Raw genomic sequence first — 19,268 nt, 5'->3', positions numbered from 1 at the left:
AAACAGAAGACCTGCAGGCCTCTGTGAGTTAATCCTGATACTGTTCAGGTGTAAACATCGTGCTCCATCCCTGTGTTTGAACTCGGAAGATGCTCCTTGATGCCACGGATATGTGATGATTTAGCTTGTTTCTTTATTTTACTCCAGAATAAGAGATTAAAGTATTACAAAAGCAGTTCAGTGTAGTTAAATTAGTCATTCACATGATTCTAACATGCTGCAGTGTGTGTGTGTGTGTGTGTGTGTGTGTGTGTGTGTGTGTGTGTGTGTGTGTGTGTGTGTGTGTGTGTGTGTGTGTGTGTGTGTGTGTGTGTGTGTGTGTGTGTGTGTAGGACTGCATAAGACAGCATGGTTTCATCAAATCCATGCATCTTATATCTTGGCTGAAGTAATGGCTCAGGAAAATAACATATAATAATGATGTCTCTGCAGTGTTTATGATAATATTTTATCTTATATTGGACCAATCTTTGGTCTGGGAGGTGTAACATATCATGATACAAGCCTTTTAAAATGTGTCACAGTTTGGAGGCTCATGCTGGTGAGGAGACACCGTTAGTTCTAGTAACACCTGGGCTCCCAAGGCCTGTTCTGACAGGATGGACGTTACGGGACCCTTAACCCTTTGATGCATAATTGTCACTACAGTGGACAGGTACTTAAAATTGTTATTTATTTATTTTTGCTATTAAGCACAGCTGTTGAAGACTTTATTGCATTTGAACCCCTCCATCTGTACTTCAGTAAGTCAAGCCAACATTTTTCATGTTCAGATTGCACGCTGTCCACTGAGGTGGACATGTAATAAATTATTTTTAAATTAAATTTTACAAAAAATATGTGAATATGAAATTTGTTTCATTCACACCTAAAGATGAATGAAAAAAATTGTTGTTTAAAAAATCATGGTTGACAATTTCATAATTCATGCATCAAAGGGTTAAGGATTCCAGTTGGATGATTGGAGGATTATTTAGGAGGACTGGAATGAACAAACTGATTTCAGTGGTGAAGGGTTAAAAGTATTGGCTCGGCATTAAAATTGTCGAAATGCAAAATAACTACACTTTATTATCTATATAAACATGTACTGGGTTCAGTTTTTTATTTTATTAAGGACTTTTATCATAAATTATTACAGAAAATCCAAATCCTCTCCTCCAGACAGTGAAGAACTGTGTTTCGCATACGTCACTCCAGCACGTAAAACAAGCTAGCTGCTGATGCTAATATTGTGATTCACTGTTATTTGTTTACTTTCATGCTCCTAATTATTATGTAAAATTGCGTTTACAGCTGCAGCAAAAGGTCTGAGCCATGTGTCTGTGTCCTACACGCATTTTTAAATAACAGGTCTGATCTAAAATAATAACCTACATCTATAAATCCATCTAGAACCGCACAGCTACTTCTGGACTCTAGACAAGTCCCGTTAGCATGACTGCAGCAAAACTAACCGTGTTCGCTCCGGTAAGGAAAGAATAAGTCCTGTGGGAAAGCTACGACACACACACACACTTACACACACACAGAGATATAATCTAAAAGATGGTCTCTATATTTCAACATTAGAACCTCCATGACATCCTGGATTAGTGCAAACAACGAATTGAGCTAAGGAGTTACCCCAGCATCAGGAAGATTTATTCTGGTAAATTATTTTCCAGAGTTATGTCAATAAATACACACAGCAGTAAAACTGTAGATTACTGAACTATATTGGGACACATGATGGAGCTAAGACCAGCTGAGAACTCGTCAGCTTAGAGCTTCCAGTGGAGCACAGAAATGAAATATTTAAGAAAAGTAAACAAACTGTACCGATTTTGGTTCTGAAGATGAACAGAATCCTCCTCTATGTCCAAATCAGGTCGCAGGTCTTCTGAGTCAAATGGTCTAAAACATGTCTGCACCTCTGGTAGTGATATCCAGCTGGCGGGGTCGGAGTTCGGTTGAACTTCTCCAGTAATCTAATATCCATTCTCGTCACCGTATCCCAGAGAAAAAACAAATCTGATGGACTAGTAGAGGCTTCAGAAGCTACATCTGATTGATGACACATTGTTCTCTGCTATAACGCTAACGCAGAAACAGCGGAGCCAGGCGTTGTTTACTACAGCTGTTTCAGCAGAGCTCCATGTGAAACGTCAACTGCTGCCCAGGGCTTAGACTGGAAGTTAGTTTCTGTTTTTCCCTCGCCAGTCACAAACATCAGATTTTCTTACAATTCCAGCCGTCAAAATCCAAAAACCTTTTTCATCTGAGATTTTAATACACATTTACACATGCTGTTCAAACAAACTTTGCCTCTGGCCGATATCTTTAAATGAGTGAGTGAACCCACTACCAAAGATGAACTCTGCTAACTTTAAAAATCAGCTGCTCTAAATAAGCATTCAGGGAAAAGTCATGGGCTTGTGACTATAACCTAATTTATGTTACTAGTTTGCAGTGTAACTGCCTTTGTACTTCAATATGCATATTTGTTCATTTAATTAAAAAAACGGCCACTTTGACATTTATACCCCATTGTCTTTTTTTAACTATTCAGAAGAGCCCGTCCTTGCACAGTCAAAAAAGTAACTAAGTAACTTTTACTCTGACTACATTTGAAATAAGCTACTTTTTACTTTTACTTGAGTACATTTTGAGGCAGGTAATTTTACTTGTAATTGAGTAAAATTTCATGAAAGTAATTATACTTGTACTTAAGTACAACATTTTAGTACTCTTTCCACCTCTGCATATACGGTCATATACAGACAGTCACACACTCCCTCCCTCATGCTCACACATACACATGCAACCTAAGACTTACAAAAATGAATGCTAGTCACCCACTCACGGTCCCCATACACACCCTATTCTCTTTGGTCCCGGTACCGCTGCACAGAGGGTACAACCATCACCGATCACCAGAGTTCGCCCCTTTCTGCTGGGGTGATGATGAGCAGGCACCTCCCGCCCCACTCTGAGCAAAGCAACCCACCACCCCAGACCCCAACCAGACGGCCAGCTCCCCCCTCTTAGCCTCCAGCCCCAGGAAGCCAAGTGACAACAGAGGTGTGCTAAGACCCCTAGTCTTTGCCCGCCTGCTCCAATACCACATGTCAGCTCCCTGCTCAAAAAGGCCCAGCAGAGGATGTACTTTCTGCGGCAGTTGAAAAAGGCCAAGCTGCCGGCCCAGATGATGGTGCAGTTTTTCACGGCCATCATTGAGTCCATCCTCACCTCCTCCATCACTGTGTGGTACGCTGGAGCCACGGTGAGGGACAAACATAGACTGCAGCGCATTGTGCGCTCCGCTGAGAAGGTGATTGGCTGCAGCCTTCCATCTCTCCAGGACCTGTACGTCTCCAGAACTCAGGGGCGTACAGGCCGGATAGCAGCTGACCCTTCTCACCCGGGACACAGACTTTTCGAGCCGCTTCCCTCAGGCAGGAGGTTAGGGTCCATCCAGACCAGAACCTCCCGCCATAAGAACAGCTTCTTTCCATCTGCCATTAGACTTGTGAATAGATTATAAACACACAACCATGCTCGTCTTCTGTACTCGACACAACGTCACGTTATCGGCCATATTACCATTACCTGCCTTTTTTATAGCTGAATGTTTTATGCTAGTTTTATTATATTTTATTCTACTTATTCTATTTTTGAAATTTATTATTCATGTTATATGTAGCACATTAGTACCGAAACAAGTTCCTAGTTTGTGAACTGCTTGTTCACTGACAATGGCAATAAACCTTTTCTGATTCTGATTCTGATACAGTGTTGATGCGTGTTGATGAGGTGTATTCCATGGCTGGGGGGAGCGGGCAGTGCAGGCATTGTCTGGCCTATGCCAGCTGATGCCACCACACAGCCCCACTTCCCCCCAGAACCTTGTGTGTCTAAGTGCAGATTAAAATTGAAAGAAGGCATCGGCACTCGGTGTGAGGCTGAAAGATCCCCTGCTAACATCAGATTTTAACCATAGGCCCTATCAAATACAAATATTTTAGGCCTAGTCTTAAAAGTAGACATGGTGTCTGCCTCATGGACTAAAATTGGGAGCTGGTTCCAAAAGAGAGGAGCCTGATAATTAAAAGATCTGCCTCCCATCCTATTTTTAGATATTCTGGGAACCACCAGTAAGCCTACAGTCTGAGAGTGAAGTGCTCGGTTAAGAGTGTATGGAAAAATCAGGTCACTGATGTTAGAATGGAGCCAGATTGTTAAGAGTTGTATATACAAGAAGGATGATCTAAAAATCTATTCTATACCCTCAGTCGCTGATCGAGCGAGCGGAGCGCGCTGCGCAACAACCCGCTCAGTTAACATAATTCACAGCCCAAATCCAACAGAACCGATCGGGCTGATTCGGTTTGGGTTTGGTCTCAGGTTACAACTCCAGCACTCAGCCCTGCAGTACCACATAAAGGACCAAAGTTTCCTGCCCAGTAAATGTGGAGAACCCGCTCTGACAGATGTGGATGCTACGCTGGTGCCGCTGTTAAAATAACAAAACTACATTCCACTATAATTGATTATGGCGTACTCTTCTATGATGCAGAATGGTTTATGCCCGCATCTCACGCATTGATTATTTTCCTCAGTTCTATCTATCCTACACCTCCCAGTTGGCCGTCGGGGGTAGGGGTGGGTGTGCGTGCGGGGTTTGGGGGCCATAAAGAGAGGGCTTTCAGGCCGGACGTGGCCCACGGGCCGCAATTTGCGGATCACTGATGTAGAGATTGAAGAGCAGTGTTCCAAGAATTGAGCCTTGGGGAACCCCACGTCATGATGATGAGCTTTGATTTTTGATCAACAATAGAAACAACATAAACACAGTCTTCAAGAGGAGACTGGACTATGAACTGTACCTGAAAGTCCAACGTTTAGTCCTACATTTTATGTAGGATCTATTTATACTGAGTATATTTATTATATATACTATTACATTCAGTCTATTATATGTGGAATATTGTTATCATTAGCATCAACACTATTCTTTATTTTGGCCTATCAGGGCTCTGAGTGGAGAAAACAAGAGCACCGTCCTCTGGTGGTCTCATCAAGCATTACATGAAACAATCCCCACATCAGCACCTTCATTAAATGTTCTGTTTGCCTCTCACAGCAGCTTCAACTAAAGACAAAAGTATCAACGACATCAGAAGTTTCTCTCACATTCTGTACAGAAAGCATTTGTCTGGTGCTGAAGATCTTTTTCAGTTTGTTTAAAGAAAGAAAACAGAAAGTAATCTTTTACTGGTCTCCTCTCTGTCAGGGCTTCTGAAGAAACCGCGGATTTAATACTGAACACAGGTCTGTGTATGAGTGAATGCATGTTTATCCAGTCCAGCAGGTGGCGCTAGTGCACCTTTACGCTGGTCACCGACCACCGGAAAAAGCAGAAACCAGAAGCTGCTAGCAGAGCTAGCTTGTTGTTGTTCCTTTGGCCTCTCTGAGAAACGCGCTCGTTTTGCTGCTTTCATCAGATTGAAGAGGTTCCCTCTATCAGACTCGCTCATCTGAGTTGGTCATGATGCAGGATCGCTGCTCGCTCTCTCATCCATCCTGCTCACACTCTCCGACGGAAAAGCCCCGAATCTGAATGTGACTCTGGAGGAAAAAGCGGTTAGCTCTACTCCGTGAACTCTGGTGAGCAAAGGTCCTCTTTTCCAGACTGGATCTGTCCTCAGCTGATCAGAACCAAAGCGTTGGATCTTTAATCTCCTGCGTTGTTCTGAAGCAGCATCTTAATCAGCTCTCCTGCTTTGTTTCTATTGCAGCTGTTAGCTAAACACGGCTAAAGAAAACCTGCTACCACTTCAGGATCATCCATCAGCATGGACACAGGTACTGGTGTGTGTGTGTGTGTGTGTGTGTGTGTGTGTGTGTGTGTGTGTGTGTGTGTGTGTGTGTGTGTGTGTGTGTGTGTGTGTGTGTGTTGGACAGCATGGACACAGGTACTTGTGTGCGTGCGTGTGTGTGTGCGTGTGTGTGTGTGTGTGTGTGTGGCATGGACACAGGTACTGGTGTGTGTGTGTGTTGGACAGCATGGACACAGGTACTTGTGTGTGTGCGTGCGTGTGTGTGTGTGTGTGTGTGTGTTGGACAGCATGGACACAGGTACTTGTGTGTGTGCGTGTGTGTGTGTGTGTGTGTGTGTGTGTGTTGGACAGCATGGACACAGGTACTTGTGTGTGTGTGTGTGTGTGTGTGTGTGTGTGTGTGTGTGTGTGTGTGTGTGTGTGTGTTGGACAGCATGGACACAGGTACTTGTGTGTGTGTGTGTGTGTGTGTGTGTGTGTGTGTGTGTGTGTGTGTGTGTGTGGCATGGACACAGGTACTGGTGTGTGTGTGTGTGTGTGTGTGTGTGTGTTGGACAGCATGGACACAGGTACTGGTGTGTGTGTGTGTGTGTGTGTGTGTGTGTTGGACAGCATGGACACAGGTACTGGTGAATGGATGAACAGGGTTTTCCCCACGGGCGTCTCATCGTGTTTTTGTAAGAAAATAGTTTGATGTGAATTATCGTAACTAATTTGGTGCAGGGGCGTCTGTTCCTTGGACACTGGGGGCTGAGCCCAGACCCTCAGAGGATAGAAACGCGATGGCGGTAAAAGGGTATTGGGGGGTCCTCTGGGCTGTCAAGACTTCCTTTGATCTTGAACATAAGTTGCTTTTTATAGCGATCGAAGCGGCGCTCCTTAAACTTTTCCACAAGCTGCTCCTAAAGGTCCCTGTGAACTGTCAGGTGACCTCCAGCTCTAATGGAGAGAAGCTCCTAGAGCTCTGCATCGCCCCAGTTTAACAAAAGCTACACTTACCTTTCATTACAATGCCGTAGCCGGCCGGAGCTGGGCCTTGGTTCCTCATGTCATCATAACACCGAGTAGGAATGTACATTCCCAGGTCCGGCGTTGTGGGGATATTACTACTAGGCCTGCAACAACGAATCGATAAATTCGATGAAAATGGATTACTAAAAGCGTTGGCAACGAATTGCGTCATCGATTCGTTGTGTCGCACAACTCTTCCAAAAGCCCCCCCCCTTCCCGCCCGCAGTTGCGCGCAGACAGATCAGCGCGAGGGAGAGCCGGCAGGTGTTTGGAAGAGGAACATGGCAGAAGCAGCGAGAGTCAAAAAGGTAAAAGCTTTTTAAGTTTGGGAGCATTTTCAGTTAAATCAGGCGAAGACATTCGTTACCTGCAACGTTTAGGCCAGACTTAGCATGGCACGGGGTGATGCAGCGTCTTAAACGAAAGCATGTCGGGATCATCAGCGAGGAAGGAGAGAACTCCGTGTCCGGGTAAATTAAAAACTTTTCAAAAGTGATTCATCCAAGTCCCGGATTATTACACAGGCTAGACATGCCCTAAGCTCGTAAAAAAAGAGTCTAAAGTCGTGAGCGCGACGCTTATTAGATGAGCGGGGGGGGGACTCGCGCTGCTGCGAACCGGTTTCGCCCAAGGCCGGATTAACTGGGCAATTGCCCAGGGCCCACGAACTCTAAAGGGCCCAGGGCACGAGCAAAATACTGTATCTATAATTTCCCGCTTTATGAGGACTATGGTGACCGTACGTTCCGTTTTCCCCGGACGTGTCCACTTTTCACTCTCTGTCCGGGCGTCCGGACTGCGGGTTCTTGTATTGATGAAAATGTCCGGCTTTTCATCCAGGAGCGGGGATCGAATTATGGGGGAGCTGTATGTCCTACACATCCAGGGAGCTGGAAAAAAGTTTTCTATATTATATCATTTTTGGACTCTTTTGAGCAGAGAGCGGCACAGCGCATTGCTGCGCAGCGATCCAGGCTGCTGCTTCCGGCGCACGGTCCATTCTCAAAGTGGCGCAACCAAAAAACTATAATTAGCACACGATCGTTCATGTCTGCACATGTTCTCTATTTTCTGTCTTACTTGTGCCTGCAGCGCTCTGCCACTGCGGAGCTCATCACCTGTGCTGCGGTGATGTCACCTCACGCAGCATCGAAAACGCGCTCTGCGCTTTGCGGTCAGGAGATCCCTTTGATCTGCTCAGAAGTAACTGATGAGGTGAAAAAGTAAGAATCCAGGCAACAGATTTTCTGGAGAATTAAGAGGAGATGCAGGAAGATGAGAGACAGACAGGACAGGAAAATAGTTCAATAAAAACAAGAAAACAAAACAAAGTGTTGAAAAGTAAAATGTAGGTAGATTTACCTCCACTACACGTTTTTACCTGTATATAACAATAAGTTACACACATGTAATATTTATAAATTTGATACTATTCAGATCACCTTCAACACTCAGTCACACACCCAGGGCCGTTTCAAGACATTTTGGGGGCCAAGGCAAAATGCCCCCCCCCCATAACTGGGCTCCCCAGAAGCCTCTGTGTAATTCATACCCTCTCCAGTAGTGTTAGTTATACAGTGTTTATAAAAGCCCCTCAGACATTACTGACATGTTCTAATATTATCAGATGAAAAACTAAATTATCAGACATGCTGTCTCATCTGCTGCTTTTCTTAAAGGAGCATGGGGCAGGAATTGTCCAAAAACAAAAAGTACATGTTCATTCTTGTGAAGCTTATGGGTGATGAAGCATTTTAAACTAAAAAGAATGATGAAACTAGTTTATCATTCCATTTTGTTAATCAGGCTTTGTGCTGCAAAATGCAAAACATTCCTGATCCGAATTTCCCGCGCTGTTTTACGGATATGACGTAAATTGACGCTTCAGGCGCGTTCTCGACAAGGTTCAAACCCGGAAAAACATTTGGAAGCTTGCTAGGTGGCGGTAACGCGTCTTTCACTACTAGCCACGTTAAAACCCCAAACAGAAGAGGAAGAATCCTGGAAATGGATTCTACAACTAGCAAAAGACCAAGCGCAACTCAAAGCCCACTAAAGAGTGGCACAAAGAAGAAGGTTTTATCAGCGGCATCTCGAGAGTCAAAAAGAAAATATGATAAAAGTCGGTCAGGGATCCGAATATCTATTGGTTACGCTCTGGAAGAATGGAGGCTGCTTCAACTGGATTTGGGCCTGAAAAAGGATGCGGACATGGCTCATTTTCCAGTGACCAGGTAAGTGTTGGTCTCCTTATTTCTGCTGTAGGTTTCAGTAACGAGTAGGTAAACATATCAGAGCTGTATCTGCACAATTTGAGAAAATAAAATAAAACTTATGGATTTAGATAATGCTGATTTAGGTAATCTAACAAATCTTTGTGCAGATGAACAAGAAACTTATCTAAGCTAACGGTGTTTAGCATATGGCTTCCTGATCAGTTTGAAAAAACTAAAAGCAACCAAGGAGTTACCGGATCACTTCTACGTTTTGTGGACGACACGCCGCATGTGTTTGGAGATAAATGGATGCTCCGTTTATTCTGACGAGAAAAGTAAACAGAGCTTGATTTGATTAAATGACGTCACCGCTCAGCCGGAGAGAGCTACCGTGCGTTAGCATGTTAGCTGCGATCACGCTTCAGTTTGTAGAAGAGAACGGACATTTTCCAAACCAAAGATGAGTCTTTAGAATTATGTCATATTTGATCTACAGTCCAACCTCTAAGCAGGACTGTTACTTTAGTAAATAATGTTATTCGTGGGGTTTGTGTAACAGAACCCCATCGGAATATATTTCCCTAGCGCTATTGCTGAGAATAAATAAAATTAGGATCCATAAGAATAAATAATAAGTCAGCCATAACAACACGTTTGACTAAAAGTAAAGTTGTGCAGAAGTTTGTGTTTATTTTTCTAAATTTGTCCTGTTGAATGTAGGTCAGAATAAAATATGTTTGTGAAAATGATAAATACATTTTTTTTATAACTGACCTGCATTTTCATATTACTAGTTGTGCCACAGGTAAATAAGCTTATCCGTTATTGATCTATGTAAACAGAAGGTGTAGAGTCTCAACCAACTTGTTGACATTTTTGTTTAAAAATGTGTTTTCCAGCTACCGGAAGAAGCAGGCTCCTGAAACTGCAATTCAGGGAGGTTATGTGAAGGCAACCTCGACACCCAGTAAGAGAACAGCAGCTAAAATGTTGCATCGATTATCTCCAACTGAACCTGTGTCTGAGGGGTTAGTATCTTTTCTGTAAAACAAATATTCACGTTTTTGTGCTATGATATTTCATACATTAAATTACACCTTGCATATCCACACTTGGTTCAGAACTAACATCACACCACCAAACACTTCTGACATTATCTTTACAGGGAAGATTTTCTAATGGCTGGTGTTGAGGCCTTAGCTGATGACCAAGGATTGGATCCTTTTGAAGAAAGGTAAATTTGTTCATGAGAAGTCTTGCCATATACGCAGGAAATTACTGCTGTGCAAAAAAGATAAAAACACAATAGATAAGCAAATATAGGTCATTATATATATTTATTTATGTTGTGAAGTGTCAATTCACAGCAGATTGTTGTTATTTGCAGAAATAATTAATGACAGATGTATTAGGCTCCACATTTATCTCTTTAGAATCAGTACCATTTCAGGTAAGTTCCAGTATTTATCTTTACGTACAACAAATATTATTGTGTTGTCTGTAGTTTCAAATCCATGGATCTAGCTACGGATGCAGTCCAAATTGATGAGGACCAAGCAAACAACTTACTCAACAGTGTGTGGGTTACAATGTCTTCTTATCTAGGGGTGGGCAATATAAACGATATAAGGTAGAAATGATATAAAATTGGATAATGATAGTTTTTGGCTATATCGCAATACGGCGATATTGTGATAACACATGACGTCACTAAGATGTGCACCCTGCTGACAATGGGACAACAGAATGGCGGTGACTGCAAGCATGGAGTGGGCGGAGGAGGAGGCCTATATGCCTCAAGTGGCATATATTTGCCACATGAGGATATCTAAAAGCATGTCAATTTGACATCTATAAACAGATGAAAAAATATATCGCAATATATATCGTTACTGCACATGCTTCAGATTATATCGCAATATAGATTTGAGGCCATATTGCCCAGCCCTATTCTTATCTACACTCTTTTTTTTAAACTCCAAAGTCTTAAAACAATATATTAATTCTACTTTTATTTATTGTTTTCATAACAGAATAGAACTGTTATGAAAACTTTGTCAGGCTGACGAAGTTTGCAGCCGCAAACAAAACGTTGCAGGTAAATAAAACCCTTCTATGTTTTAAAAAGAACTAAAAGATGGAATTGTTGTTTTATCCTTGCTCACAGGCTGGGATCCTAAAGGGAATTTCCATCCTACTTGTGTGGCTGAATGACATCTTCAACCAATTTTGGTACATTTGCCAGAAAGCACAACATCGTGATATGTTTAATGTAAGTATTGTGACATCTTTTGGACAACAAGACAACAATGCACATTGACATAATTACCTTTCTTTTCATAATAGTGCCAGCTCTCGTGTTTCTGTTGGTGAGCGCTTCTGTCACATGTAAAGTTTTCAAATAAAACTTATTTTTTCTGTTAGGACATGTGGGTGGGTGTGCTTCACCATGTCACAGGGAAGCATGAATGGACCCGTGGCAAATGTGACCATGGACCACTTGATGCAACGACCAGTGATAAAGAGCTCATGGTGCCAGGATCTCCACCGCACGAGGCTCTTCAACGAATCATGTTCAACAGACGCTGGTTGAAGGATGTCACCAATCTGACCTTTAGGTATATTAATAACATTTTCATAAGCAAAAAAGCTAAAGTGTCAATATCAAAGCTGACAATTTACATATAGAAATGACAATTGTGGGTGAAAAGGCAATCAAAAGTGTGATTCCTAATAATCTACAAAGTTGTAGCTTTTGTTTTTTTTTTACAGGTCAACTTCAGAACTGGAGAGTTCCAGAATTGCATTCTCATGTAATCTATGTATGATCTAATGCTGCTGTTCTCTCTCCATAAAGGTCCCAGCTACGTGAAGCATCAAAAGACAGGAATGACTTCTTTCATGCACACAGATTTATTAGAAATTAAGAAAAAATACTATGTACAAATGCAAATAACAGAACTTTTTTGTACATAAATAAAAATAAATATATTGCACAAACTGTTTGTTTATTTTTGGGTGAAAATGCTGTCTTCAGCTAAACTTATTTTGAGGTATTGTGCTGTTTTGGAACTACTGTAGTTGTAGATAAACGGTTTGGATTTTTGGGTTAGGCTGCCCTCAGTCAGGAAGATGGTGTCCTGGCGTCTCTTGCCAAAACTCCAGGATATCCAGCATCACCCCTGGAAGACGGGTCACTGCTCTCTCGAGAATATAATCTCTCTCCTGGCTCAGGTGTTGTAAAGCTGTCTAGAAATTAAAGAGTATATGTTTACATGACTAGATTCATATCTCCAGTGAGTGATGTTATAGTTTTTGGCATCTCTCTATTATTTTATTTTATTTTTTTACACAAATGGCTACAACCAACCTGCATCTCAGCTATACTGGCAGCTCTCAGCTGTGCAAGCCGGTCTCGATCCTCTTCTCTGAAAGCTGTTGGCTGCCTACCCCGGCGCCCTGGTCCTCTTGAAGGAGCTCTGGACCTCAACCTGCTGCCCTCACCCCTTGAGCGTGTCCTTCCCCGACCCTCGGAGCGACCTTTTCCTCTCCCCTTTCCTTTAGCCCCTGGTCTCAAACTTTCCCACGACACATCAAAGTCTGTGGCAGGCTCGGGCACACTCCATCTGAACTGTCTTCCATCACTCCTTCCAATGTGAATTCTTGAAAATCAATGACAGTAATGGAAAAATTACTGTATTACCCTGTAGGTCTTATTATGATTTTATTTTGATGCATTTTTGAACTAAACATTGATATTTATGTTCTTATTTACATTGTTGTGATGCCTGTCCTGTAATGAAATTGGTTTCACAAATGATGTCAGTGACATGATGTTGAATGTTCTTACATGATGCATAAACAATAACAGCTTGTTAGTAAGCTTAGTGCAAAATAATAACTGTAACTGGTCTAAAAACATCAGAAATCACCTGCAGCCACAAAGCCTTATGCTGATAAAGTAGCATCATGTTACTGTCTTGCTAACCAGTCACAAAACTGGCTTATGAATATTTCATAGGAAGGAGACATTGCTTTACATCACGAGTGTCATGGCTAAATTAAAAAGCTAATGTCATGGAACTTTACAAATATTAGACTAAAGTAACAATGTTACTTACTTCATCGCTCGACACGGTGCCTTGTTCGAGCCGCGCTCTGGCCGTACATCACTAACTTTTTTTTTTCTAGTGAAGAGTTTGTGCGCGCTCTCGTGCCGGGCTGCAGTTACTCACAGCGCCGAGTGCGTCGCTAATGAGTTCCGTTTCTTCATCCTGCCCCATGCTCCTTTAACTTGCAAAAAGTAACAAAACCATCTGAAAGCCACTATTTGTGGATTCTCTGAAAGTTTCCATGGAGTGTGTGACAACTTATTTTTTCAGTCATTTTTGGAAATAGTGATCAATTTTGATTAATTCACAGCCGATGTTTAATTACATTTAAAAATTAGTTGTTTGACATCCCCAGTTATAATAAATGTCTACAGATGAGATCAAACAAAACAGATGAGAATTGCCCTTAAGCTGTTTAACTTGGACCAAGCATTTTAGGTCACAGATAGATGTAGCTTAGGGTCTCTGTCTATACACCTTATAAGACAATTTAGGTGATGGCATGTTGTTTTTCTGCTATTGAACTGTTTTCTAATAATGTTGTGTTTAATAAAGTGAAGGAAGGAGAGAAATAACATTTCCCTAGCAGTTTTTAAAAATTTCCCCATGTAATCCGATTAATCGTGTCGAGACCCCATCCGATTAATCGATTATCCAAATAATCGTTTGTTGCAGCCCTAATTACTACCAAGCTTGGTGGAACCGCTACATTCTCTCATCGCCGTGCCGTCACGGCGCTTTGGTAAGACACACCGTGGCGGCAGTATTACGCTGATATGTCGACGGTAAAAATCTCACACTGGTTGTGCTGCGAGGCCTTTTTTGTCTGCTCTCTAAGTGAGTAGAAACGTGTTTTTGTCTGAATGAAGTCCATGTTGTGGTTTTTTCATCTCAGTTACACAGAACTGTCACATGTATGAATATAAAGTCAGTGGTCAGTAACTGTGTTTCCTACAGATGTTCAGCAGCTGGTGCTGGTTAAAGAAGAAGCTCCTGGTGAGGACCAGCAGGACCCAGAACACCTCCACATAAAGGAGGAACAGGAGGAGCTCTGGACCAGTCTGGAGGGAGAGCAGCTCCATCTGAAGGAGGAGACTGATGCGGCCAGGTTTCCATTCACTATTGTTACTATAAAGAGTGAGGATGATGAAGAGAAACCTCTGATCTCACAGCTTCATCAGCAGCAGATAGAAGACAGAGATGTTCCAACCAGCAGCTCAGCTGACCAGATGACAGCAGAAACTGGTGGAGGAGCAGGAACTAGCAGGAACCCATGTCTGAACCCTCATGAACAAACATCTGATTCTTCAGAGACTGGCGTTAGTGGAGATGATGAAGAGGATGATGATGATGTGAATCTAGACTCTGAGCTGTTAGACCCTGGGTCTGGAGATGGAGACTGGAATGAGAGCAGATCTTCTGAGTCAGATGGTAAGACTCAACTTTAGCTGCTCTGAGTGTGGTCTCTTCCCACGGTGGCCCACCTCCAGCAGAACTGACCCAACACACCCTCTGGTGGCTGAAATTCACACCTACCGTTAGGAGGAGCCTCCAGTTGGTTTATGTTCATGTATGTAGCAGACGCTTTTGTCCAAAGGGACTTACAGCTGATGATGAAGCGGCAGGTTGCCCTTGAGGCTAACAACAATCAGTCAGTCCTAGGTGGCAGTGAGGCAGTAGAATCAGTCATAGAGGGACGTGAACATGGAGTGGACAGTAGAGAGGGGGACAGGTGCTGGGAGGGTCCTAGTTTAGAAGATGCTCTCTGAAGAGCAGGGTCTTCAGGAGTTTCTTGTAAATCTACAAGGAAGCTCCTGTTCTTCCACATGAAGTCTGGATTGTCCTGAGCGTGGTGCAGCACTGCTAGCCGACGATCCTTCGATGACCGGAGCGGCCGGGTCAGGACGTTAACCTTTACAAGAGGATTCGGGTAGATGGGAGCCGTATCATCCAGAACTTTGTATGCTAGCGCTAGTGATTTGAGTTTGATGCGAGCAGCTAGCGGTAGCCAATGGAGCTCAATGAACAGGGGTGACATGTGCTCTTCTAGGCTGATTGAAGACCAGATGCACCGCTGCATTCTGGACCATTTGAAGAGGTCTCACAGTCCAGGCTGGAAGACCAGTTAGACGGGCGTTGCAGTAGTCGAGGAGGGAGTTGACGGTAGATTGCACCAGGAGCTGGGTGGCATATCGTGTTAGGTACAGTCTGATGTTTCGTATGTTGTACAGCGTGAAGCGGCATGAAGGAGCGACGTGATCTTTAAAGGTCAGCTGGTCATCAATCACAACGCCCAAGATCTGAACTGCCTTTGAAGGAGCCAGAGACAGGGAATCGTTTTGGATGGAGATGTTGTGCCGTATGGGTGGTTTCGCTGGGATGACATGTAATTCTGTTTTAGAGCGGTTTAGTTGGAGGTGGTGGGATTTGATCCATCTTGATACGTCAGAGAGACAGTCTGAGATTCATGTGGTCGTCCGGCGGGAACGACAGATAGAGCTGGGTAGGGCTGGGTAATAAATCAAAAATGTATCGTTATCAAAGTTTCTGACTCTTATCAATAATAAAAAATGAAAAGATGTGTGCAGGTCGGCAACGTTAATGTCCCTTCAAGAAGCTGTACCACCTTGAGTCACGTAAAAATGCGACTCATGTACTAGCCCCATCTAGTGGACAACTTTTGTTTCTGCGGATACCTGTAGTCATCGTCCATTCATCGTTATCGAGGTGAAATCCTCAATAAATCGTGATATTGATTTTAGGCCATATCGCCCAGGCCTAGAGCTGGGTGACCTCGGCATAGCAGTGGTAGGAGAAGCCATGCGATCGAATGATCTCATCAAGTGAGGTGGTATATATGAGAAAAGGGCTTAGTCAGTGCTATGCATCTACCCCTCCCCCAAGAAAAGGCGGCTGCTTGATGTCATGTTGGTGGTAAAATGTACTAAATCCAACTTTGGGATTCCTGTATAAACCTTGCTGTTGGCCTCATACTATTATTTTCAGTGTAGAACATCCCAAATCAAGAGTTTTCATCAGTTTTTTATGGTATTGTGTGTGAAATAAGTACTTTGAATCAAAGTTTCAGGTTTTTAATACGTTAGAAAAATCAGATTAATTCCAGGAAGCCTGCTTTTTTTTGTAAAATAACTTGACATGAAAATGTCACTCAGGTAAAATGTTCATTCAGTTCTTATCTCCCCAACCTAAACCAATAATAAAACTCCTCTATGTGTGAATATGAAATTACGGTGGTCAGTAATTAACATCATGTTTCTGTGTTTCCTACAGGTGTTCAACAGCTGGTGCTGGTTAAAGAAGATGCTCCTGGTGAGGACCAGCAGGACCCAGAACACCACCTCATAAAGGAGGAACTCTGGACCAGTCTGGAGGGAGAGCAGCTCCATCTGAAGGAGGAGACTGATGCTGCCAGGTTTCCGTTCACTGTAGTTACTATAAAGAGTGAGGATGATGAAGAGAAGCCTCTGTTTTCCCAGCTTCATCAGCAGCAACTGGAAGACAGAGATGTTCCAGCCAGTTGCTCAGCTCACCAGATGACAGCAGAAACTAGTGGAGGACCAGAAGCTAGCAGGAACCCAGGTTTAAACCCTCATGAACAGACATCTGATTCTTCAGAGGCTAAAGTGAGTAGAGATGATGAAGAGGATGATGTGAATCTAGATTCTGAGCAGTCAGACTTTGGGTTTGAAACTGAAGAGGGAGCCAATGACTGGAGTGCGAGCAAGTCTTCTGAGTCAGATGTTAAGTCTGTCAACAAGTCCTTTAGCTGCCCTGAGTGTGGTAAACAGTTTATTCACAAGAGCTCTCTCCAGAAACATGTGAGAGTGACAGGTCATTCAGCAACAAGTTCTTCAGTCGGTCTGGTTAATAAAAAATGTGTTAAAGAGAAGCAACATGTAGACTCAAGCAGGAAAGTCCAGAAAGAACTAAAATCATTTAGTTGTGATGACTGTGGAAAAACATTTATGAAAAAATCCAATTTAACCAAACACGTGATTGTCCACACAGGACAGAAACCTTTTGTTTGCGAAATTTGTGTAAAAACATTTAGATTTAAGACAAATTTAAGCAGACACATGAGAGTCCACACAGGCCAGAAGCCTTTTGCTTGTGAACTTTGTGATCAAAGATTTAGTCACAAAACATCTTTAAACAGTCACATGAATATCCACACAGGACAGAAGCCTTTTGCTTGTGAGCTTTGTGGTCAAAGATTTAGCTATAAGGCAACTTTAAACAGTCACATGAATATCCACACAGGACAGAAACCTTTTGCTTGTGGTTTCTGTGAAAAACAGTTCAATCGAAAAACATCTTTAAATTGTCACATGAATATCCACACAGGACAGAAGCCTTTTGCTTGTGAGCTTTGTGGACAACAATTTAGCCGTAAAACTGCTCTAAACAGTCACATGAGTGTCCACACAGGACAGAAGCCTTTTGCCTGTGAACTATGTGGAGAAGGATTTAGCCATAAAACAACTTTAAAAAGTCACATGAGTGTCCACACTGGACAGAAGCCTTTTGCTTGTGAGCTTTGTGGTCAGGAATTTAGCTATAAAACAACTTTAAACAGTCACATGAATGTCCACACAGGACATAAGCCTTTCTCTTGTGGGATCTGTGGACAACAGTTTAGCCGTAAAACAACTTTAAACAGTCACATGAGTATCCACACAGGACAGAGGCCTTTTGCTTGTGAGATTTGTGGTCAAAGATTTAGCCAGAAAACACATTTAAATGGTCACATGACTGTCCACACAGGACAGAAAAATTTTGCCTGTAAATTTTGTTTAAAAAAGTTTAGCTTTAAGACAAATTTAAACAGACACATGAGAGTCCACACAGACAAGAAGCCTTTTGCTTAAGAGCTCTGTGGACAAAGATTTAGCTTAAAGGTATCTTTAAGCAGCCCTCTAGGGCTGAAAGATCTATTGTTCTCTGATTAAAAATAGCAAATTCAAACATGATCACGTGATTGCCAAAGCTGCATTTTTTTTCTTCTTCTACTACTCCTGATGGACCCAGGTGTGTGTGCATTGGTAAATGTTTATGTTGTGAAGCACTTTGAGGGGTTATGGAACCCTTAAAGATGCAATATCATAATATACAAGCCAGACATTAGTGGTGTAGCTTGCTTTTGTGAGAAATAAACTACCAGGTGGCCCTAAAAATGTCCAGGTATCCCTTCTTGGTAAAACATTAGGCATGTTTCCATTGTCGGAAATTCAGGGTAGTCGGGGAAGAGGAAATTTGACCTCAAATGTTGTGTCTCCATACAAATTCAGCCCTCTCAGGAACATGCACAGACATCCACATATTGCTACTGCTCCAGTAGTCAGTGATGTCACTGAGCAGCACCAAAAAGCATCCACAGTAACATAAAATACTTTCTTCTGTCAAGATACAGCATGCAGAGGACAGAGATCAGCTGTGTGATGTAAAATGTGGCATTCGATGCCTTTTTTATGGCTCTCTGACACAACAAAATGCTGTGAATTATGTCTTTGTGGAGGATTTCTCTTGGGTTTTTCAGTGCTGGAATTTATAATGGCGATATTAAAGCGGTGCAAATGATGCTCGTTTGCTTGTGCTTCCAGTCTGGTTATAATTCCTTACTGGGTTACAACTTATCAGCACGTGTTAACCAAAAGTTCTGCTCAGCTACTCCACCGGGCCTTTTGGAGTCCATACCCATGTACAGGTAGTCTGAAAGCTCCTTATAATGGCCTGGAAAACAGCCCAGTGAAGTGGAAACAGGCGCATGTCGGGAAGGTCCAACCCTGAAATCGTTGCATTGTTTTGTTAATCAGAATCAGAAAAGGTTTATTGCCATTGTCAGTGAACAAACAGTTCACAAACTAGGAACTTGCTTCGGTACTAATGTGCTACATATAACTTGAATAATAAAATTCAAAATAGAATAAAGTAGAATAAAATATAATAAACTAGCATAAAACTTTGCTATAAAAAAAGGCAGGTAATGGTAACATGGCCGATAACGTGACGTTATGTCAAGTACAGAAGACGAACATGGTTGTGTGTTTATAATCTGTTCACAAGTCTAACGGCAGATGGAAAGAAGC

The 19,268-nt window shown here is 42.5% G+C and overlaps 1 protein-coding gene and 1 long non-coding RNA gene across 6 annotated transcripts; both read left to right on the top strand.

Annotated features, from left to right (window-relative positions):
- Positions 1-5,364: 5,364 nt before the first annotated feature.
- Positions 5,365-18,356, top strand: LOC107374203 (oocyte zinc finger protein XlCOF6). Of its 2 annotated transcripts, XM_070548474.1 has the most exons (4): positions 5,365-5,649; positions 5,781-5,847; positions 14,119-14,592; positions 16,453-18,356. In XM_070548474.1, exons 2-4 carry the CDS (start codon positions 5,838-5,840, stop codon positions 18,048-18,050), a joined length of 2,082 nt encoding a protein of 693 aa, XP_070404575.1. In that variant the 5' UTR covers positions 5,365-5,649; positions 5,781-5,837; the 3' UTR covers positions 18,051-18,356. The 2 variants fall into 2 exon arrangements, with proteins under 2 accessions (XP_070404575.1, XP_070404573.1); XM_070548472.1 differs by lacking the exon at positions 5,365-5,649 and having other exon boundaries at positions 5,685-5,847.
- LOC139066258 (uncharacterized) lies at positions 6,376-12,487 on the top strand. Of its 4 annotated transcripts, none has more exons than XR_011519184.1 (4): positions 6,376-10,077; positions 10,215-10,283; positions 10,554-10,628; positions 11,217-12,487. It is a non-coding gene; the product is annotated as an uncharacterized lncRNA (long non-coding RNA). The 4 variants fall into 4 exon arrangements; XR_011519185.1 differs by having other exon boundaries at positions 6,421-10,283; positions 11,217-11,667; positions 11,907-12,487; XR_011519183.1 differs by having other exon boundaries at positions 6,452-10,283; positions 11,217-11,321; positions 11,474-12,268.
- Positions 18,357-19,268: the final 912 nt, after the last annotated feature.

Source organism: Nothobranchius furzeri, chromosome 2, assembly GCF_043380555.1.
Source record: "Nothobranchius furzeri strain GRZ-AD chromosome 2, NfurGRZ-RIMD1, whole genome shotgun sequence".
In the NCBI taxonomy this organism is placed as follows: domain Eukaryota; kingdom Metazoa; phylum Chordata; class Actinopteri; order Cyprinodontiformes; family Nothobranchiidae; genus Nothobranchius; species Nothobranchius furzeri.
The sequence above is the reverse complement of the archived record's forward strand: the minus strand, read 5'-3'. Positions and strand labels throughout refer to the sequence as shown.